Source organism: Malaclemys terrapin, chromosome 4 (assembly GCF_027887155.1).
Source record: "Malaclemys terrapin pileata isolate rMalTer1 chromosome 4, rMalTer1.hap1, whole genome shotgun sequence".
NCBI classification, from domain to species: domain Eukaryota; kingdom Metazoa; phylum Chordata; order Testudines; family Emydidae; genus Malaclemys; species Malaclemys terrapin.
Window position 1 is genome coordinate 13,577,365 of NC_071508.1, and position 23,789 is coordinate 13,601,153.

The 23,789-nt window shown below is 45.1% G+C and overlaps 1 protein-coding gene across 1 annotated transcript in view; it reads right to left on the reverse strand.

Moving 5' to 3' along the window:
* CR1 (complement C3b/C4b receptor 1 (Knops blood group)) overlaps positions 1 to 23,789 on the reverse strand; it is a 61,927-nt gene that overhangs the window by 21,211 nt on the left and 16,927 nt on the right. The window contains exons 10-17 of the mRNA XM_054025257.1: positions 22,782 to 22,970; positions 21,957 to 22,145; positions 21,296 to 21,478; positions 10,226 to 10,411; positions 8,637 to 8,836; positions 7,215 to 7,375; positions 6,232 to 6,253; positions 5,186 to 5,417 (exon numbers count right to left, since the gene is read on the reverse strand). Of these exons, the coding sequence (XP_053881232.1) occupies positions 5,186 to 5,417; positions 6,232 to 6,253; positions 7,215 to 7,375; positions 8,637 to 8,836; positions 10,226 to 10,411; positions 21,296 to 21,478; positions 21,957 to 22,145; positions 22,782 to 22,970 (1,362 nt within the window). The remainder of the gene's footprint in view (positions 1 to 5,185; positions 5,418 to 6,231; positions 6,254 to 7,214; positions 7,376 to 8,636; positions 8,837 to 10,225; positions 10,412 to 21,295; positions 21,479 to 21,956; positions 22,146 to 22,781; positions 22,971 to 23,789) is intronic.

Genomic DNA, 23,789 nt, shown 5'->3' on the forward strand with positions numbered 1-23,789 from the left:
TTTTCAGATTTTCTTCCTTGGGAAGCCAATACACTAGATATGTTAACTATTTCCTTGTATTTAAGTCAGACAGCTTCATTATTTTTCTTTACAAAAATCACGTACATTAAAATGTTGATGAAAAATAGAAACATTTGTGAATACATTTAAAATGGACTTTAAAATTGAATTTGCAGCCATTCCCTAGCAATTAAAATATGGATATTGTTTCACATTTGACAGTGACCAGAGATCTACATTGTTTAGGCCCTAATCATATGGATATTTAAGTACCTGAGTAACTTTTTGTACATGAGTATGCCCACTAAGTTCAATGACATTACATGTGTAAAGTTGCACATAGACATAAGTATTTGCAAGACAGGGAATTGAGTATAGCTAAGTAAAATGTTAAGCATATGTATGAGCATGGTATGTAAAATTATGCTCAAACCATCTAATTTAGCATTATCCCTGAAGCATCTAAATCTGTTCTTCTGTGTGTTTTAAATTTTACTTCAGGTACTACAAAGAAATAGCAAGTCCTCCATTATGGTACGTTGCTTTTAAAATACCTTAGTATATTTCTCTACATTAAATATAAAAGATTAATTCTGTGTTATACTCTGTATTAGAATTCTGTGACCTGTACTACAAATTAAAAACATTTATTTCAGCGCTCCTTGAAACGTAGTGAAAAAAAATGAGAAATTATTATTTTCAGTTGCTGAAGGGTTCTTTTTAAGCACACTAGAAAAATATATCTGTCTTAGACACTTAAAACTACTCCAGCAGCCTGGTACGTCAGCCTGTAGCACTCAGCAATATAAAATCAACATGCTGCAACCATTCAGTTGTGCCACACTGCATACCCAAAAGAAAAATAACATAATTATGTGAGAAAGCAGACAAACAGGAAGATTTAGAGGTATTGGGTTTGTTTTGTTATTTTTTAATCCTTCCCATCACACCGTTCAATGTACTTTGTGAAAGAGGGAAGTGAGAAAACCCATCATGGATAAATTATAGAAACGAAGAAAAACACAGCTGTCTTAAGGTAACACTGTTCATTTCACAGTTTCTTAGCATAATCTGGTTTTATATATATTTATTCCCCCCCCCCTTATTTTAATTAGCATGAACAGCAGTATGATGGAACCATGCTCAAGTCTCCATAGTTAAATTGTGATAACCTCTTTTTTCAGCTCCATATAATTTTTGGTTAGAAAAAATTGAACTAGCCTGAAAATTGCCAGGTTTACTATGGAGACAAAAGAGTTTTGTCTCTGAATTCTGAAGAAACTTGGTCATGCTGCTTTTTGAGTTACAAGGTCACTAAAATTACCACAACTTGAAACATTGGCCTTACAGCTCAAAATGTCTTGTCTCTGCACATTTGAGCATTCCATCCCCTTGCAAACGAGTATGAAAGAAGTATGCGAAGAAAAATAAGTTGCAATTAAATAAAGTTAAAATTGTTGCATCTAGTGAGTGTGCTGCCTATACGTAAAGACATGGACAAGTTTTGCCCTGTAATGGCTGATTGCAAGTTAAGAAGACAATGAGTCCTTACACTCTTCGCAGCTAACAAAGAGTCCCCTTTGACTCAGGCAGCAGAAACCTGTGGCTTTGGTGCTGAAGCACCAAGGATCTTGTCCCAGCTTTGCAGGAACATATGATTTATCTAGTAATATGTGAGTTTATTTGCAGCAAAATGATTGCAGGGGTCACATCCTGCCCTAGTATCGCACTGAATGGACACCAGTCTGCTGTGAGTGGCCCCAATCACTGGTTCCCACATGCTTCTAAACTCACTGGCTGTTAGGGTGACCAGACAGCAAATGTGAAAAATCGGGACGGGGGTGGGGGGTAATAGGAGCCTATATAAGAAAAAGACCCAACAATCGGGACTGTCCCTGTAAAATCGGGACATCTGGTCACCCTACTGGCTCTAGATAGACTCTAGTTACGTTTCTAGCTCTGGGTCTTTAGGGCACACTCCCAGGCTCAGACCTTCTGTCCGAGCTCTTCCTGGGGTTGTAGGACTCCTCAGCTCAGCTGCCGTAGACCCTGAAATCAGTGAATCAAACCTCCCAAATTCTCCCTTCCCCAGTCACTTGCACACAGTCCCTCAGGGTTCCACCTGGCTGTGGGCACTCTGGACTTCTAGTTTAACCCCTTCAGGCAAGGAAGCAAGGAGCACAGGCCTTAGCAACGGAATTTCTTTGCCACAGTCACTTTATTGTTAAAAGAAACCTAGAGAGAGGCACAGATCTTTGCAAAACAACAGAAGTTCTGCGATGCCCCCTTTAGTCTGATCTCACCCCTTCTGCGAGTCCAAGGTTTGTCAGTGTTTCAAGCTAAGCAGAGTCCCTCCTGCCTTCTCTCTCTCTCTCCAGCCAGACCATCTTACATGTGCTGATGGCCTGCCCCAATGCTCAGAGAAGCACCCCTCCCCTTAATTATAGTTTCTTTTGCCATGTGCATATTCTGAGAAGTTGCAGATCCACCAGCCATGCTGGTACCCCTTTGTAGAAAAAACATTGTTCCCTGGGGTTGGGCCAGCAGCTAAGAGACAATCAAAGTTGATGGCTCCAGATTGCTATGGTGGCTTCTCAATGATGATCTTTCAACCATGTGTTAAGCATCTTTCCTGGGTAGGTTGGCTATATGGAAAGCCACTTAATAACTTTGTCCAAGGCAAGGTTACAGGGCCGGCTCCAGGGTGTTTGCCGCCCCAAGTGATGGGGAAAAAAAAAAAAGCTGCTATCGCGATCAGCGGTAGCTCCACAGCGCCACTTTCTTCTTCGGTAGCAATTCGGTGGCAGGTCCTTCCCTCCGAGAGGGACCAAGGGACCCACCACCGAAGAGCCCGACATGCTGCCCCTTCCCCTTGGCCGCCCCAAGCACCTGCTTGCTGAGCTGGTGCCTGGAGCCGGCCCTGTCTATACGCAGTATTCAAGAAGTGGGCCTACCATGGATTTATAGAAGGGCAATAAGATATTCTCCGTCTTATTCTCTATGCCTTTTTGAATGATTCCTAACATCCTGTTTGCTTTTTTGACTGCCGCTGCACACTGTGTGAACATCTTCAGAGAACTATCCACAATGACTCTACGATCTCTTTCCTGACTAGTTGTAGCTAAATTAGCTCCCATTGTATTGTATGTATAGTTGGGGTTGTTTTTTCCAATATGTATTACTTTACATTTATCCACATTAAATTTCATTTGCCATTTTGTTGCCCAATCATTTAGTTTTGTGAGATCTTTTTAAAGTTCTTCACAGTCTGCTTTGGTCTTAACTATCTTGAAGCAGTTTAGTATCATCTGCAAACTTTGCCACCTCCCTGTTTACCCCTTTCTCCAGATCATTTATGAATAAGTTGAATAGGATTGGTCCTAGGACTGACCTTTGGGGACCACCACTAGTTACCCCTCTCCATTCTGAAAATTTACCATTTATTCCTACCCTTTGTTCCCTGTCTTTTAACCAGTTCTCAATCCATCAAAGGATCTTCCCTCTTATCCCGTGACAACTTAATTTACATAAGAGCCTTTGGTGAGGGACCTTGTCAAAGGCTTTCTGGAAATCTAAGTACACTATGTCCACTGGATCCTCCTTGTCCACATGTTTGTTGACCCCTGCAAAGAACTCTAATAAATCAGTAAGACATGATTTCCCTTTGCAGAAACCATGTTGAATTTTGCCCAACAATTTATGTTTTTCTATGTGTCTGACAATTTTATCCTTTACTATTGTTTCAAGTAATTTGCCCGGTACTGACATTAGACTTCTCAGTCTGTAATTGCCAGGATCACCTCTAGAGTCCTTTTTAAGTATTGGCATTACATTAGCTATCTTCCAGTCATTGGGTACAGAAGCTGATTTAAAGGACAGGTTAAAACCATAGTTAATAGTTCCACAATTTCACATTTGAGTTCTTTCAGAATTCCTGGATGAATGCCATCTGATTCCGGTGACTTGTTACTGTAAAGTTTATCAATTAATTCCAAAACCTCCTCTAGTGACACTTCAATCTGTGACAATGCCTCAGATTTGTCACCTACGAAGGACAGCTCAGGTTTGGGAATCTCCCTAACATCCTCAGCCGTGAAGACTGAAGCAAAGAATTAATTTAGTTTCTCCGCAATGACTTTATCGTCTTTTCTTATTACATTTTTACACTGAATTTGGCAGTGTTTATGCTCCTTTCTATTTACCTCACTAGGATTTGACTTCCACTTTTTAAAAGATGCCTTTTTCTCTCTCACTGCTTCTTTTACATGGTTGTTAAGCCACGGTGGTTCTTTTTCAGTTCTTTTACTGTGTTTTTTAATTTGGGGTATACATTGAAGTTGGGCCTCTATTATGGTGTCTTTGAAAAGTGTCTCTGCAGCTTGCCACTGCCCAAACACAGGCTGCATGCAAAACTGGTCAGTTTTGTTTGACAGCTCTGTGCGCGTGAACAGAATCACCCAGGGAACAAGCAGAAAGAACCTGCCCAGGGAGCCAGAAGCAGACAAAGAAGGAGCAGGAAAGCCAAGGAGATGGCAAGAAATGCACTGGTAATGTGGGCTGAGAGAAAACGGAGAGCGCGAGCTTTTCAGTAGTGTGCTGGCAGAAACAATGCTTGGAACTGTGAGCAAAAAACCTGTCTCCGGTGTGATTCCTGCGGTTTCGGGGAATCAGGACTTTTGTCTCCTTTCTCTGGGAATTAACAGGATTGCATCAGAGAAACACCGAGCTCGATCATCAATTTCTCCTTCTAACAGAAACAGCCTGCAAGACCCTGTGCACTGGCTAACCGCTCAGGCCAAACAGTACTTTTCAACCTGTTGCGTCCAAACATTTACTGTGTGAGCTCAACTTGAAACATGGGAGTCGCCCCATGGAAGTCAACACAACCTGTGTGCTTAAAGTTAAGCACGTGCTCAAGAGCTGTGTGGAATGGGGCCTTAAGGAAAGAAAAGCACCGCCTCCATTTGGAACTGGAGGAGAAATGTAGCAGGGCAGAGCTGGAATTTGGCCAGGAAACCAGGATCAGAGCGGTAAGGATGGCATGGGATCTTCGGCGACCACAAGCGCCCAGGAGCTTGCCCGAGGGAAGCAAAGGGAGAGTCAACGGGTGCGGGTGAAGGGGAAAGCCAGGAGAGGGGAGAAGGTGGGGATGGGATTGAAGGGAGAGGCTCATCCTCCTACTCACTGAGAGCTCCCCCGGGCAGCAGCATGAGTACCAGGGTCCCCAGGAGCCGCAGAGTCCAGCCAGAGGGAAGTGACATCATGGTGCCAGGTGAGTTCCCAGAGAATGGTGGTGACAGCGCAGTCCAGGCAGGGCTGCAGCCGCTCCTCAGCTGGCACATTGTGCAACACGGACCCCAGGCATGACCACCCGTAGGCTCATGAGGTAAGGGGAAATGGGAGTCTGTGCGCTGCACCTGCAGGGGCCCAGGAAGGGGGTGGGCAGAGTGTGCACATGCTGCCCAGCCCCCACGGTAGCGTAATGCTCATGGCACACAGGGCAAGGGGTAGAGCCGGATACACCTGCAGTTAGTACCGTCACAGAGGCAGGCTGTGGTCACCCCCTCAGCATAGGAAACACCTGGGGGTGACAGCATTTCCTCCCCTTGCCCCCTTCCAAGGGCTGGGCGGCATCAGAAGAACGAGACAGAGGGGTATTTATGTCTAGGACCCCCTGCAGGCTGCCCACGATTGTTCTTTCTTTACAGAGGGAGCTGCTGGCTGGTGTAAAGTTTGCAGAGAGAAGCACCTGCCATTGCAGCGCTGTACAGCTAAGGGTTCTCCGGGGAAGGGAAACGCAGCATTGTTATTGTTCTGCTCTGGGGACAATCACAAAGTTATTCTAATACAGCAGCACGACGCCCCCCTGTGCTGATCAGCACCCCCAACAGTGATGATTTCTGAAACACAAGAGGCAGTCTAGTTACCAAAGGATCCTTTCTACTCATCCTGTGGGTCAAATTCATCCCTGCTATTACTCCATCCACCTCCGCTAATGTCATTACACCGGGGATGTATCTGACTCAAAGCTCCCCCTGCCTTACAGACGCAAACCGAACCACGCTGGAGACGGACCTTCCCCTGTAATTCCACAGAACAGGTACCACTGGCAGCAGTAGAACAAGCTGCCCCCTAAGCTACCTGGCCAAATAAGTTTCAACTCTAACCATCTCTAGGTGTGAGAGGAGGAGCTGTCCCATGCCCCTTCGAGTCCCTGGTGTGACGGCTCACTGGCCCGTGCGAGATATTGGTGCTTCATTCATCAGGAAAAGGAGCCTTTAAACATGCTGGGCATCTTCCTGTCTTACAGCCAAAGGGAGAAAATTATAAAAACAAAGACAATCAGCAGTTTTTACAGTTGCACTTTATTGTAGCCCGGCAGGGCAGAAATAATTGCTTGATCACAAAGGTGTAGGTTAGAGGACACCCCTATCATTCATTGGGCAAGGGGGAAATGGTTAGCGGGTTGCTGTCTACAGTTAAATTTTCACCATCGATTCGTGGGAGTGTGAGAGAGGATATAGAAATGCTACAGATGAGATCAGCACTGATGTCAACCAAAAATAGATGTGTTCAGTTTGGGAAGGAAAAAAACTGCCAACTTTTTTTATAAGAGGTTAGGGCAGAAACTGGCTTTTTTTAAGCTTTACATTTTCACAGTGGGGCAGAGGGATTTGTGAACAGAGTTGCCCTTAAGGTTCATGGAAATCAGGCAGTTAAATAGCCATTCACTACTTCAAATATTTTTGGGTTATAATGCATTAAGGTAAAATATATGCAACAGTTGGGTGATTTCTGAAAGCTCAAGGTTGTTGGTGTATTCTGCATAGGGTCTGATGCTTGCATCAACTGAACATTTACTTCCGTACATTTTAATCTAGTTTCTCTCAACTTGCTTCCCCTTTTCGAATTGAAAGGAATCTGAATTCAACCCTTTTACTATAGTCCCCACAACATATAAGAGGATGAAATCCCTAGTTTATCAAGTAGGGACTTACATTTGTCAGATTGAAAGGAAAGAAAAAAAACCCCAAGCACTGGCACACAGCATGAAAAAAATCTGATTCCTGAGGTACTGGCTAATCTCTTCCTGGATCACTAGACATACTAGCAAGTTCTCTGCAAATAGTAATAATCATCATATGTACAAAGTAATTATACAAACTGCATCCAAAGGAGACAGTTTGTCACAGTAATGGGTCACAGATTTCAGCTATTCCTGGTATTTTTCTAGGTCTCGCTTAAATTTCTGAATCTCCAGATACAGTTTCTGTTCTTCTAGACGGGTTCTCAGTTCTGTCAGAGATATACTGCAGTGGAGAAACTTTACAATCTCGCGAACCATCTTGCACAGGGGAGACATTATTTGCTTCTCCTGTAAAATAGAAACAGAGGGACTGTGATTACGCTGAAGAAGATAAGGCCCTATCCTCATAAGCATGCTTGGTCCTTTTTGATCTGAACCATTATCCAGTGTGTTACATGTGTCTGTCTCATACAGTCTGTGTCTGACATATTATATGATCTCAAAAGGTGTTGCACATTCTCAATTAGAGCTGGCCAGAAAATGAAAATTTCATGTGAACTATATTGTGCTTTTTAAAACAGTTTCATCCTGAACCGGAAAAAAAAAACCAAAAGCAAAAACGACCCTGACATTTTTCATGGGAAGGGGTTTCAAGAAAAATTCTACTTCAAGAGACCCCCAAATAGAAATGTTTTGGCTTCGTGGCTGATCACACCAGCCAGCAGGTGGAGATCCTGACCACACAGACTCCATCCAAGCTCCAGCAGCTAGAGAGCCTGGACACTCAGACTCCTCCTGACTCCAGTGCCAAGGAAACAGAGCAACTGGGCTCTCTCCCTCTCTGGCCCTGGAGACAGCAGATGTGGGTGGCAATGGCTGAGAGGCCGAGAGACAGGGTGCTCAGCTTTGGCAGCCATCTTGGGAAGGCTTTGGTCATTTACAATTTCTGCACATACACATATTACATGTGTCTATCTCACACCGTCTGTGCCTGACTTAGGGTCTGATCCCGATAAATGCTGAGTGCCCTCAATTCTTAACTTCTACAGGCTCTGAGACTGCTAAGCAACGTTGAGGAAGTTCTGAGCAACTTGCAGAATCAGGCACTGGACTGTAAACTCCTGGGACAGGAACCAGGGCTCCATTTACACTTGTACAATGCTGAACACCCTGGCAGTTGCTCACTAAAGCAGTCAGTCATGATATTTGCTTTAGACTGTGGCCCCAGACCAACAGAAGATACATCACGTGCCACACCACTGACTGCTATTACTTCATAATAGGGCATAACATTTTCTTCCTGTTGTGATTTTTAACAACCACATTTTACCTATTTTATATTATTTTGGGCATGGAGCAGCCACTCCAAAGGACGAAAACCTCCTCCCTTAAAATACAAGAAAGAGATGGGGTGGGGGAGTGATGGGATTTGTTTGCTTTCAGGTCAACTTATTTTTTCCACTTAAGTTGTGTCAACGGCAGATCTATCTTCCTCGCCAAACAGACCTCATTATTTTAAAGAAGCAAAGATACATTCAGACAGTGTTATGTTTTACTCTAGAAATTGGACAGGGTGCATCAAGAAACCCAAATGGACTGTGATGCTTACACACTTGTGTAACACCTTCCAGGTGCCATCAGCTGAACATGTAATATTCAAGCTGTCTGTTGTAGACTGATACCAATGGTCTGAAAATTGGTACCCAGGAGAGCATTTGAAAGTAATGTTTTCATTCACGTTGTAACTCTCTTTTTCATCTAACTCATTGACCATTCTTCCATTTTGCACATCAGGCTTTGGACACCAAACTGAAAGGAAAAGGCAGAAGAGAAGACAGTTCAGTGCGAAAGGGAGATGCACGGTGTATAGGGCTTATTGCCAGTAAATCATGCCCTTAGTTCACTTCATTGCAGCTGTTTTGGTTTTTCAGAGAAATAAACTGCTTGTAACACCAAACCCACAGTGCATCTCTCTCTCTGGAGAAACAAACATCATGAGTTCAACAAGAAAAGGGTGCAAGTGAAATCCCATCCAGTACTGTGTATCATGGGCATTTCCTGGAGAATTGGCAGCTGAAAGTCCATACATGGAGCAGCAGAGCACAGGTGCTTTGTTGGTTCATTTAAGGAGGTCTTATTGGCAGACTTGGGACAACTGTGAACATGCAGTTCACTCCCAGGCACACTTGTGGCCTTTTTTAAAATAGCCTCTTTGGTCTGTTACAGAATTAGCCTCCTCTGCAGTGAGGGAGAAGTACATGGAAGTCAATGGAGTTACCTTGGATTTATACTGGTGGAACCAAGAGCAGAACTTGGTCCTTAACAGCGTCTTACGCTTCTATAGTGAATTTCATCCTGCAGGATGCCAAAGATACCACAGTGACTGGCACAGTACGAACACCTTAGATAGACAAATGTAAGGCCTGATTGCCCTGGTTCTCAGTGGAGTAAGTGAGAGGAGTAGCTTCAGGGAAGCCAGAGAAGTTACAGAAGAATCCGGCACTTGCTGTTTAAAGTGTAGGTAAATTCTCTTTAAGGGGAGCTGCTGATGGATCAAGCCCCATGTCAGTAAATTAGCCAAATCACCCTCCTACGGTGCTTAGTCCTTCCAGAATCATCGAGGCAAACAGCCCAACCTTCCTGCCACCTACCAACCCTCCCTGAGTCCCCCAACAAGTGCCTCAGTCCCACTGCTGAACCATCCCACAACGTCTCCCTCGCAGTGGAATCGCTGTCCCACCGCCGCTGCCCATCTGTACCTGTGAAGAAGGGGGAGAATTGTTGAGGATGTTACAAGGGGGCTGAGCTGGGACTAATAGGAGGAAATTAAGGAAAGGAAATTTTAGGCTGAACGCTAGGAAGGAGCCTCTTGAGAGTGAGATCTAAGAGACTCTTCAATAGTCTCCCAAGAAAAGGGATGTGAAGCTCTATTGATTGGCATATTTAAGCCTTGATTAGAAAAAGGCCTGGAGATTAGTCTATAGGGAACAGATCCATCTCCCCCGAGATGGGCGAGGTCATTTGATAGAAGACAGGGAGGGAAAAGGCCTTTGTAAATCAATGCCCAGGGGGATCCTTCTAATAGACCCCCACCTAGAAACAGATCTGCTGGCTTTGCATCTTCTCTGATGCGGTTTCTAGGTTTTATAGGAGTCTATTTTTTCCTCAGCAGGATGATTTAGTTGTGTTTATATTTACCCTTAATACAAGATGGCACTGGAGGATCCCACGTCCCATTTGCCTGGCATTCGATCGACTCGCTGCCTTTAAGGATGTAGCCAGATTCACATTGAAACTCAACACTGTTTCCAACTGTATATTCAGTTTTACTTATAAAGATCGGTTTTCCATGTTCAATCACTGGATTTGGACAACGAAGAATCTCTGAGAAACACCAATAAACAAAGAGTTTAAAATGTTTTTGTTCAGACAAAGGGTTTGTCTGCATGGGAAATTCATGGGGAAATTAGGGTGAAATAGCAAGGCTGTGAATTAAAAGGGCAATAGCTAACTCCACACTAACTCATCCCAGGGACACTCTTATTGCACACTAAGAGGGCTTCTTTGTGGGTTAGGTACATTTTCTTCCAAAGTCAAAGTAGAGACACTTTCTGAGGGGGAGACTTGTTCATTGGGAGGGTTATTATTCCATTTCAAACCATAGGCCCGTGACAGCAAACTCATAAGGAGAAATGACAAATAACTATAATTTTAGTGTTAAGTCTAAAACGTTCAAAGCCCCAACATTTATATGGCTGTTGATCCATTATCTATGCAATCCCAACAATTGGGGAACACATGGCCAGTTGCAGATTTTCTCAACCGTGCATTCCAAGAAAGTTCGATTTCCAGGGGCAGATGTGGCAAATAATTTCTCCCTGCACTCAAGTCACGGTGACGTTGGCACTGCTGGCAGGTCTCCCCGGGGATTATGGGAATACTGCAGATGGGGCAATGGAGTGGCCAGTGCATTAACATGCTGCTAGCTGCTTCCACCCCAGCTTCCTGCTGCTAAATCAAACCACTGGGGTCTTTCCAACTTGGACTCAGATTGTCCCCACAAACATACTGACACCACACACACGGAGGGGATTCTACATTAAAAGTGCCACCATCAGGACAGCTGGATCGGGAACCACAAACCAAGATATGGGTCAGGTGAGGGGTGTGTCTGAGGGAGGAATTCAGGAAGCTTGGAATGGGAGGATCAAGCATAAGTTAGGGCATAGGTCAGGGCAGATCATGTGTCTGAGTGCCAGGGCAGAGAGGACACCGGCAGTGGGCATCCCAGCTGGGAGTGTTTGGTCTGCTGCAAAGGAGGAATCTGCAGTGAGTTGGCCATTGACTCTACATATTTTCAATATTTAAGGGCTAAGATGTTAAATAGCCCCCAGGTCATTGCAATGGGCCCTCTACCCTTTCATAATCTCAGTCACTCTAGTGTGATGAAGAAATGAATCACCTTTGCACTCAGGGGCAGGTGCATCCCAGCGCGGAGCTCCCCCATCACCAGCTATACATTGAATGGAGGATTCTCCAACAAGTGACCAGCCACGTTTACATTCGTAGGTCACACTTGAGCCAACAAGGAAAACATTTTTCCAGCCACGGTCGTCCCATCCATTAGAAATGCGTGCAGGTGGCTCACAAGCTGTAAAAAAAGGGGAAAATACACCATTTATACAGAAAGGGAAATCTCCTAAAAGAAGGGAAGCAGCATAAATACTGTGGGGTTTCCTGACACTACATTTCCAAAAAAAGGTGCTTGGAGAGGTTCCACTGTCTAATACCTCTGACAATCTGACAGTACTTTCTGTTAGTTTCTGGCTGTGAGTTAGCATGATACCTCTACGGCACTGGGAGAGCAAAGATAAAAACAGCAACATGCAGAACACCCTTAAAATGGCGTTTTGACCTGTAGGGGCCCCATGGATTGTTGTTCACATGCTGACGACACTGAATAACTGCACTGAATTACTGAGAATTACAGCCAGACCCTGAGATATACTGAAGGCCTGCAGCTCCCATTAACTTCAACAGTAGAGTCCTCCTGCATGGCTCCCTGAGTCATTAAACTGGCCCTGCTACATCTGCATCACCAAATTCCAGATCTGAACCCCTTCTGTAGACACTGAGTTCTGCCAGAACCCCCTGAACGAGCATGCCAAGCCTCTGCCGAGTTAGGAAACGCTTCTAGAGTCCCCAGAGTTCCTCACCCATCCCCACTCGCTATTGAGCTTTTCCACCACATCACCCTCCCAGTACAATGAGCCATCCTTTCCCCATATGTCCATCCCTCTCGAACTGGTGAGGAGGAGGACTGTTTAGGGTGAAAGAAGGGGATAGAGCTGGTTCTAGCAGACTATGTAATCTTTCATAGTGGTTAGTTTTAATCTTCTGACACTGTTCCGGGATTGTCACACATTTCCGACGGTAGCCAGAGTGACATGTAAAGCAGTCCCAGTGTTACCCATTGAAATAGGCCTATAGTTCTGAAAATGCTCGAGTAACTAATAACTCCTATAACAGATATCACCTCACCCTCCGGTCTCTCTAATCCCTCCTCTGGCTTTTTGAAAATTCATGGATGCTTAAAATTCTCTTTTCATGTGCTCAGCGTTTTGAGAACTGACCCAACACTGAAGCGGGTGCCAGAAGCACTTGTACCACTGCTCCCATTCAATGGTTGCATTGTGGGATGGCAACATTAATCTGTGACAGGATCTTTATAATGGTCACAGTGAAGCTGGCTGCTAAGGGAGGCACAGAATCATTGTATCCTCTGGGCATCCACACACACTGAGTGGATTCTACATTAAAAGTGCCACCATCAGGACAGCTGGATTGGGAACCACCAACCAGGAAATGGGTCAGGTGAGGGGTGGGTCTGAGGGAGGAATTCAGGAAGCTTTGAATCGGAGGATCAGGCAAAAGTTAGGGCATAGGTCAGGGCAGATCATGCATACAAGTGCCAGGGCAGAGAGGACACTGGCAGTGGGCATCCCAGCTGGGAGTGTTTGGTCTGCTGCAAAGGAGGAATCTGCAGTGAGTTGGCCCATGACTCTACATATTGTCAATACTTAAGGGCTAAGATGTTAAACAGCCCCAAGGTCATTGCAATGTGCCTTCCACTCTTTTCTAATCTCAGTCATTCTAGTGTGATAAAGAAATAAATCAAGTCACGGTGACGTTGGCACTGCTGGCAGGTCTTGTGGGGATGTATCATCCCTACACCAACCTAATGAAAAGTTCCATGAGGAGGTAAGGGTCACGATGGGACACTTGCAAGGTAATAAATCATGGCCTTATGTAAGGCCCCCCTGGTGGTCTAGGATTATATAAGATGATCATGGCCTTATGTAAGACCCCCTGGTGGTCTAGGATTATATAAGATGATCATGGCCTTATGTAAGGCCCCCTGGTGGTCTAGTATTATATAAGATGAGGTAAACAAATCATGGCCTTATGTAAGGAATGGTTGAACCAATCGGAGTGGGGCTATACATGTGATAAACACATGATTCTCCTTCTTGTCCAATCCGTAAATGTGTTATTATAGCCTAATTGTGTTATGTAATGTTGAGAAAAACTATAAAAGAAAGCTTGTAATAAACAGAATTGGATTCAGCTTGCAACCACAGTGGTCGTGTGCTTTATCCGCTCCGCCTGGGACGCCACAAATGGTGACCCCGACGTGATTCGGCTTGGACATCAAGGCAGCCAGGACTTTGCCCAGAGTGAGCTAGCAGAGATCATACTAGACACAGACGCCAGTGGAGCAGGGATCAATGTTCTCAAACAGTAGACCCAACAGGTGTTGTCTCAAAAGCTAAGCAAAAAGAAAGCAGATCCAACCAGAAAAAGGATCTGAGTGGTCAGACTCTATGTCATCTCTCATGAAGAAACTGGAACAATTAAATTTAGATATTAAAGAGGCTCTCAGTGCTGGCTCTTCTCCTTCCAGCACTCCTTCTACCAAAAAGCGCAAACAGCCGTGCCCTGTTAAGGTGGAAACAGGCCTTCTTCACAAAGATCATCAGAGAAAGGGAATCTGTGGGAATAAGAGGGCAGGCTACCAAGATTTAGATGGTTTGCCAAGCTCAGTGTCAACTGGAGCACGACCAAAAACTGAACATGGTTTGAGAAAAGGCGGAGGTGGCAGCCGCGGCAGGAGGTACCGGAGGATACCGGCTCCTGGTCGTCCGAGAGAGACGTTCGTGAGCTCACAGCCGACGGAAGCGTTCGGTGAGGAAAGGCGGAGATGGTAGCCGCGACAGGAGGTACCGGAGGATACCGGCTCCTGGTCGTCCAAGAGAGACGTTCGTGAGCTCACAGCCGACTAAAGCGTTCGGTGAGAAAAGGCGGAGGTGGCAGCCGCGGCAGGAGGTACCGGAGGATACCGGCTCCTGGTCGTCCGAGAGAGACGTTCGTGAGCTCACAGGTGAGCGGCTGCATTTAATAAAATGGGCTCTGCTTTTTCTGCAGAGGAGGAGACGGTGCATGATTTTTTATTACGCATCGCTAAAAAGCGGGGAGAGAAGCTTCCCTCTAACGCGTTGTCCCGTTTGTTGAAATGGGGGCAGAGACGCGGGTTTTTTGTTACTCCTGATACTGTCTTTAATAAGGCAGTCTGGGAAAGTCTAGGCTCTGACCTCTGGGAGTCGGTGTCTCACGGCAACAAGAAGGCCGTGTCATTAAGCCAAATATGGTGCAAATCTAAGAAACTGATAGAGACGCTTGCGGCAGAAGCTGAGGTCCAGTCGGCCATTAATGACCTCTTTCGGCCAAAAGAGGAGCCGCCTTATGTGTTGCCGGTGGGAGCCCGTAAGTTCTTTGGGGGTAAGGACACTATCATACCACTCATCCCCGGTGTACCCAAAGCTGATCCTAGTATCGTCCCGTTACCGGACGACCCCGCGAATAAAATGGAGGTCTCAAGCCCAGAAGGGGATAAGTTACAAGAATTTCGGGCGAAAATGTACAAACAGGGCCTTCAGCTACAGGACATGCTGAATCAGTTGTCCCATTTGGCCGGTAAGAGCCATCCCCCGCAGTCCCACACATTGCGAGCCCTGAACCAGCCCGGCTTTCCTGTCACCAATGATGTTTGTACCCCAAAGTTCCGGGCGGAGTTCCCGGGGCAGGGTGAAAAGTTGCGGAATAGGTTGAAAAGAATGGCGGAGCCAGGCTTATCTAACTTTGAAAAGACATATAGGAAAAAACCGCCGGATAAGATCCCTCCGGCGAATGATGTAGCTACCCCCTGTCCTCATTGTGGTTTGTGGGGCTGCGCGATTGGGTGCACTGGACGGGATAACGTGTCCACGCACCGGCCACTGGATGTCGCCAACCCGTTTGCTCATCCGATGTTTCCACCCTGCGACATGCTTCGGACAATATCCCGGGCGGCTCGGGCCCCCCAGACTCCGTACGGCGTTGGCACGGACTTATTAGGGAAGCCCATATAGAGGGGGAATTTGCGCCCGAGGCTTATCCAGTAGTGACACCGGATCCACAGGACCCCGCAGCACCGGACTTGCACTTGTTTGTCACAGCCTAAACACCTAATAATGCTGTACTTCTGTTTGTTCAAACTCCTTATTATAGGAGCAGGGGTCTTTTTATGTCCAAACTCTGTACCTTTTGTTAACCCACGACAAAATGTTTGAATCACCTGGGCAAACCAAACTGGCCAAAAAGCCCTTTTTGCTTGTTCATGGCCACCCCATCGGATCCCCAATGGTTTTCGTATTTATGTAATATTATGTTTTTTAATAGTTCTCTATATATTTCCCAGTTGTTAAATGTCACCTGTCGTCAGTTTTATAGGTTCAAAAAAAGTAGTCAGGTGGCTAGTAATTGTCCTAATGTTAGTTAAACCCTCCTATAGGCCTTATTTAAGAAAAAGGGGGGAGGTGTGGGGATGTATCATCCCTACACCAACCTAATGAAAAGTTCCATGAGGAGGTAAGGGTCACGATGGGACACTTGCAAGGTAATAAATCATGGCCTTATGTAAGGCCCCCCTGGTGGTCTAGGATTATATAAGATGATCATGGCCTTATGTAAGACCCCCTGGTGGTCTAGGATTATATAAGATGATCATGGCCTTATGTAAGGCCCCCTGGTGGTCTAGTATTATATAAGATGAGGTAAACAAATCATGGCCTTATGTAAGGAATGGTTGAACCAATCGGAGTGGGGCTATACATGTGATAAACACATGATTCTCCTTCTTGTCCAATCCGTAAATGTGTTATTATAGCCTAATTGTGTTATGTAATGTTGAGAAAAACTATAAAAGAAAGCTTGTAATAAACAGAATTGGATTCAGCTTGCAACCACAGTGGTCGTGTGCTTTATCCGCTCCGCCTGGGACGCCACAAGGTCTCCCCAGGGATTATGGGAATACTGCAGATGGGGCAATGGAGTGGCCAGTGCATTAACATGCTGCTAGCTGCTTCCACCCCAGCTTCCTGCTGCTAAATCAAACCACTGGGGTCTTTCCAACTTGGACTCAGATTGTCCCCACAAACATACCGACACCACACACACGGAGGGGATTCTACATTAAAAGTGCCACCATCAGGACAGCTGGATCGGGAACCACAAACCAAGATATGGGTCAGATGAGGGGTGTGTCTGAGGGAGGAATTCAGGAAGCTTGGAATGGGAGGATCAAGCATAAGTTAGGGCATAGGTCAGGACAGATCATGTGTCCAGGGCAGAGAGGACACCGGCACTGGGCATCCCAGCTGGGAGTGTTTGGTCTGCTGCAAAGGAGGAATCTGCAGTGAGTTGGCCCCATGGCTCTACATATTTTCAGTATTTAAGGGCTAAGATGTTAAATAGCCCCCAGGTCATTGCAATGTGCCCTCTACCCTTTCATAATCTCAGTCATTCTAGTGTGATGAAGAACCGAATCATCTTTGCACTCAGGGACAGGTGCATTCCAGCGCGGAGTTCCCCCATCACCAGCTATACATCGAATGGAGGATACGCCAACAAGTGACCAACCATGGTTACATACGTAGCTCACACTTGAGCCAACAAAGAAATCATTTTCCAGCCACTGTTGATCCGTCCATTAGAGATGCTTGCAGGTGGCTCACAAACTATAATAAAAGGGAAAAATACAGCATTTATACAGAACGGGAAATCTCCTAAAAGAAGGGAGGCAGCATAAATACTGTGGAGTTCTGCCAGAACCCCCTGAACGAACATGCTAAGCCTCCTCCAAATTAGGAAACTCTTCTAGAGTCCCCCAAGTTCCTCACCTATCGCCACTAGCTACTGAACTGTCCCACCACAGCACCCTCCCAGTATAATGAACCATCCTTTCCCCATATGTCCATCCCTCTCAAACTAGTGAGGAGGAGGACTGTTTAGGGTGAAAGAAGGGGACAGAGCTGGTTCTAGCAGGCTATGTAATATTTCATTGTGGTTAGCTTTAGTCTTCTGACACTGTTCTGGGATCGTCACACATTTCTGACGGTAGCCAGAGTGACGTGTAAAGCAGTCCCAGTGCTGCCCGTTGAAATAGGCCTACAGCTCTGAAAATGCTCGAGTAACTAATAACTCCAATAACAGATATTACCTTACCCCCGAGTCTCTCTAATCCCTCAGCTGGCTTTTTGAAAATTCATGGATGCTTAAAATTCTCTTTTCACGTGCTCAGTGTTTTGAGAACTGACCCAACACTGACGCAGGTGCCAGAAGCATTTGTACTACTGCTCCCACTCAATGGTTGTGTTGTGGGATGACAACTTTAATCTGTGACAAGATCATTATAATGGTCACAGTGAAGCTCACTGCTAAGGGAGGCACAGAATAATTGTATCCTCTGGGCATCCCAGCCATCCTCTGCCTCACCCAGCATCATCTACACTTGGGGCAATGTTGTCTGGTCTCTGGACCACTGGGGGAACAGGGCATTGTGGATGCCTTCTCACATCAGAGCTCCCTTAATCCAGGGCAATCTTTCTGCAGAAGCCTTTTTAACTCAGGGCTAGTCCTTAAAGGTAGAGAGCATATTTATCTTCAAGAAATCTGAACTGCAAAAGGCATTTATTTATATGGCCATATAGTCCAGGCACTAACTTCAATAAACAGCATTCTTTAAATGCTGGCTAATGAAGAATAGTTATAAAGTACTGGGAGACTTTATGGGAGACTATGAAAATTCTCCCAATACAGTTTAATAAATCAGTTGCTGACAAGCAGATACTCTAGATGGGGTAAACACTAACCTGCAGGAAAGGACAAAAGCATAGTCCTCAGGTATAGTCGCTAGTTAAAGGATTGGTATGTAATTGTGGTAAGAATGATGCAATGGGAGAGACCCCATACTTTCTATGTTTGACAGGCATCCTTCACTATCAACTGATTTGTACTTTGAAATCCAACAGCAGAGGCAAGCTGCGGTAACCTATCAGCAGCATGGGAAGGACCTGAGATGCAGACTTTGCCATGCACATAATTTAGCTACTAAGAAAACAGAGAAACATCAGTTGGCAAACAAGTGGTAATGGTATGCCAAAGTAATCATGTCTACTGTAGAAGTGGGAGATAGAGACGTATTACACAATCTTAGTCCCACAGTAAATGAGAAAATTGCAGATAGGGGGGAGTCATTAGTCTATATGGTACTACAGCAATTGGAAAGTGAATTACATATCTACAAGGTACAGGCAGAGTTGGGAGAAGGTTCCATCCAATCCTGCACCAGGAGATGCTTTGTCCTTGTGGATTCATTTCTGTTTCCTAAGCTATGGAGGTAGAATTGTGGAAGACATTCCAGTAATCTGGAAAATTTGATTAAAAAGTAGCTAATGCAAGCATACAAATTGTAGAAGGAGGTGAATCTTCATATGATTCCATTCTACAATCAAACTAAATCCTGTAGCAGGGGAATACTTCATTCCATGAAGATCAAAGTGAAGAAGCACAAACACCAGGAAATTCACCAGATGAGCTCTGCATTGCAGCTGGGGTGAATTTGCCTAATTCTATCAACAACATCTGTGAGAAGTTCTATAGAGGTGCCTAGCTGAAGAAGTAAAACTAGAAGCCAATCTGCCCAATCTGTGGACCATGTTCTTAATTTTGCTACTGCCATTAGGGAGTAAAAGCCCACAGGCAATACTCGCTTATATGCACCTTTTGGTACTACTTGAGCATGCCGATAGACACAGAGAAGATAAAATTGCCCATCATAGATACCACACTGCCAGGACATCAGTCATTTAGGTCGGGGAGAATGTACCCCACACAGATTCATAGAATTGTAGGACTGGAAGGGAGCTTGAGAGATCATCTAGTCCAGTCCCCTGCACTCATGGCAGGACTAAGTATTCTCTTGACAATCCCTGGCAGGTGTTTGTCTAAACGTCTCTTAAAAATCTCCAATAGAGATTTCACACCTTCTCTAGTCAATTTATTCTGGTGCTTAACCACCCTGACAGTTAGGAATTTTTTCCTAATGTCATGTCCAACCTAAACCGCCCTTGCTGCAATTTAAGCCCATTGCTTCTTGTCCTATCCTCAGAGGTTAACGAGAACATTTTTTCTCCCTCCTCCTTGTAACAATCTTTTATGTACTTGAAAACTGTTATGTCCCCTCTCAGTCTTCTCTTCTCCAGACTAAACAAACCCAATTATTTCAATCTTCCCGCATAAGTCATGTTTTCTAGACCTTTAATCATTTTTGTTGATCTTCTCTGGACTTTATCCAATTAGTCTTTCCTGAAATGCAGCGCCCAGAACTGGACACAATACTCCAGTTTAGTCCTAATCAGCATGGAGTAGAGCGGAAGAAATACTTCCCCCAAGGTTTCACACCCAGCACAATGGGACCTTGGATCCTGACTGAGTCCTGTGTGTGCTACCATAATATAAATATACAAGTACACAGCAATTACACTTTGAGTGTTAGATGTTCCTTTCAAAATCAGAGCTGGAAGGTCACTATATCAGTTCTTTAACATTTATACAAACTGGTTTGCAAACTGTAACAGCCCCTTAAAATAGAGATGAACCTATAATGTGAGATTCGGTCAGATTAATTTAAAGAGCTAAAAACATTCAAAGAAGAGTAATGGATGGACACCAAGAAAAAGTGCATGTGTGAAATTGGAGCTGGCTAATAACCATGTAGGGTGATGCCTTCTTTGGGTGGAAGGAAAATAGTGATACCATCCAACCACTTTTTGAAATGGATGGAGTCAGGGGGTCACAAAGCCAGTCCAGCTACAAGCACAGGGATCTTGTTTTCTGTGTGTTTTCAGAGTGCTGTGTGTACTTAACAACTCAAAACAATGGGATCTGTCATGGTCACTCATACATCTACTCTCCCTGCAGATTTCTTCAGAGGAAACTCAGCCTGCCCCCTGCAGACTCCAACCTTCACCAGTTCCTTTTCTCCTCTTTTACCAGAGATCTGCTGACACCCCACTGGGCAAGTACCCTGGAATGAACTGGGGGGGAGCTGGAATGAACCAAAGTCTTACAACAACAACATCCCACTAGTAAGCTCATGCAGTGCCATTCACCAGCTTTGTTCCTTCTGTGCAGCTAACAACATACATTGACTCCCTTTGTGTGTCCTCGCCTCATGATGGAAGAATGGTAGAGAAAGGGAGGAGAAAGAATGTTTGTGAAATGTCTCGGTGCCAGTAGCATTCGGCCTGCCTGTCAGTCACTGTAATGACCCTGCATTTCTATCACACTGGTCAACCTGTTACGCCCAGAGCTATTTCATCCACCAGAGAAATGCAGCTACTTCTCCGTGGTCCCAATTCAGCAAAGCACTTGAACACGTGCTTAATGTTAAGCATGGAAGTGGCTCCACTGAAATCAACACTACACCCTTGCTTAGAGTTAAGCGTGTGCTCGAGGACTTTGTGCAATGAAGAAAAACACCACATCCTTTTGAAACTGCAGGAGAAACAGAGGGAGGCAGAGTGCAATGGCAGAGCTGGAATTTGGCCAGGAAACCAGGGTCAGTCTTCTAAGAAGGACATGGGATCCTCAGGACCTTTCAGGAGAGGACTGAAGGGGAAGACAGAGATTCAGGGTGATAGAGGCAGAAGAGGGGAAGCTAGAAGGGAGGAGGTGGGGGTGGAAGCGAAGCGAGAGCCCCGCTTTCCCCACTGGGGCCTCCGTGTGCTACCAGAATATAAATATATAACTATGCAGCAATTACATTGTTTGGGAGTAGGTCAGGGACAGCAGGTCACCACGTCACAGTTCTTTATCATTGATACATACCTGGTTCGCAAATTGGTAATGGAGGATGCCATGCACGATTACTTTCGCACTTAATCGACCCATTCTTGTCTTTGAGGGCGTAACCGGGATTACATTCAATGCGAATCTTTTCCTCATACTCATAGGTTGCTTTTCCAGGTATTGCTCTTCCATTGGGAATGTTTGGAGATGGACATCTAATTTCTGTGAAACACCACCACCACCAGTGTTAAATCAGAGCAAAAACAATTCTGCAGATTCATTTACAATGAACATTTTGCTAGCTATAGAAAGTCAGCATTTCCTTCACATTTTTGAAGAGGCTGGTTTTCAGTGGAAATTTTATATCACTGACAGACACAGCAGATCATTTCTTCCTGCCATGTGTGTTAGTGGGTGTGCCTTGGGGCTTGAGTATGACCCCTCCAGTTTTCTTCTGGGTAACTATTTGAATTGACGTTGGCAGGATATTTTGGTTTTCAGATGGGTTCTAAACACTGATTGCTGTGTTACAATAAATTTTGTGTAGAATCCACCTTGATTATAATCTGCCTTAGGTAATATGGAGATTGTGGATGGGAGCAACAGATCTGTTCATGAATGTGTAAACTAAACTATTAATTATGTGCCCTCCACCCTTTTCTAATCTCAGTCATTATAGGGCGATGAAGAACCGAATCACCTTTGCACTTAGGGACAGGTGCATTCCAGCGCGGAGTTCCCCCATCACCAGCTATACATCGAATGGAGGATACGCCAACAAGTGACCAACCACGGTCACATTCGTAGGTCACACTTGAGCCAACAAGGAAAACAGGTTCCCAGTCACGGTCGTCCCGTCCATTAGAGACACGGGCAGGTGGCTCACAAGCTAGAATAAAAGGGGAAAATACAGCATTTATACAGAACAGGAAATCTCCTAAAAGAAGGGAGACAGCATAAATACTGTGGAGTTTCCTGACACTACATTTCCAAAAAAAGGTGCTTGGAGAGGCACCAATCTCTAATATCTCTGACAATCTGACAGCACTTTCTGTTAGTTTCTGGCTGTGAATTAGCATCATACCCATCTCATTGTGAGAGCAAAGATAAAAACAGCAACATGCAAAATACTCTTAAAAGAGCTCTTTGACCTGTAGGGCCCCCATGGATCGTTGTTCATATGCTCACAACACTGAATAATTGCATTGAGTCAACTGCACTGAATTATTGAGATTTAGAACCAGACCCTGAGAAGTACTGATGGCCTGCAGCTCCCATCAACTTCAACGGTAGGGTCCCCCTGCATGGCTCCCTGAGTCATTGAACTGGCCCTGCTACATATGCACCACCAAATTCCAGATCTGAACCCCTTCTATAGCCACTGAGTCTGCAGTGAGTTGGCCCATGGCTCTACATATTTTCAGTATTTAAGGGCTAAGATGTTAAATAGCCCCCAGGTCATTGCAATGTGCCCTCCACCCTTTTCTAATCTCAGTCATTCTAGTGCGATGAAGAACTGAATCACCTTTGCACTTAGGGACAGGTGCATTCCAGCGCGGAGTTCCCCCATCACCAGCTATACATCGAATGGAGGATACGCCAACAAGTGACCAACCAGAGTTACAGGAGTAGCTCACACTTGAGCCAACAAAGAAATCATTTTTCCAGCCACTGTTGATCCGTCCATTAGAGATGCTTGCAGGTGGCTCACAAACTAGAATAAAAGGGAAAAATACAGCATTTATACAGAACGGGAAATCTCCTAAAAGAAGGGAGGCAGCATAAATACTGTGGAGTTTCTTGACACTACATTTCCAAAAAAAAAAAAGGTGCTTGGAGAGGCACCAGTCTCTAATATCTCTGACAATCTGACAGCACTTTCTGTTAGTTTCTGGCTGTGAATTAGCATCATACCCATCTCATTGTGAGAGCAAAGATAAAAACAGCAACATGCAAAATACTCTTAAAAGAGCTCTTTGACCTGTAGGGGCCCCATGGATCATTGTTCATATGCTCACAACACTGACTAATTGCATTGAGTCAACTACACTGAATTATTGAGAATTAGAGCCAGACCCTGAAAACTAGTGAAGGCCTGCATCTCCCATCAACTTCAACAGTAGGGTCCCCCTGCATGGCTCCCTGAGTCATTAAACTGGCCCTGCTACATCTGCACCACCAAATTCCAGATCTGAACCCCTTCTATAGCCACTGAGTTCTGTCAGAACCCTCTGAACGAACATGCCAAGCCTCCTCCAAGTTATGAAACTCTTCTGGAGTCCCCCACATTCCTCACCCATCCCCACTAGCTACTGAACTTTCCCCGCACACCACCTTCCCAGTATAATGAGCCATCCTTTCCCCATATGTCCATCCCTCTCGAACTGGTGAGGAGGAGGACTGTGTAGGGTGAAAGAAGGGGACAGAGCTGGTTCTGACAGGCTATGTAATTTTTCATTGTGGTTAGCTTTAGTCTTCTGACACTGTTCTGGGATCGTCACACATTTCCGACGGTAGCCAGAGTGACGTGTAA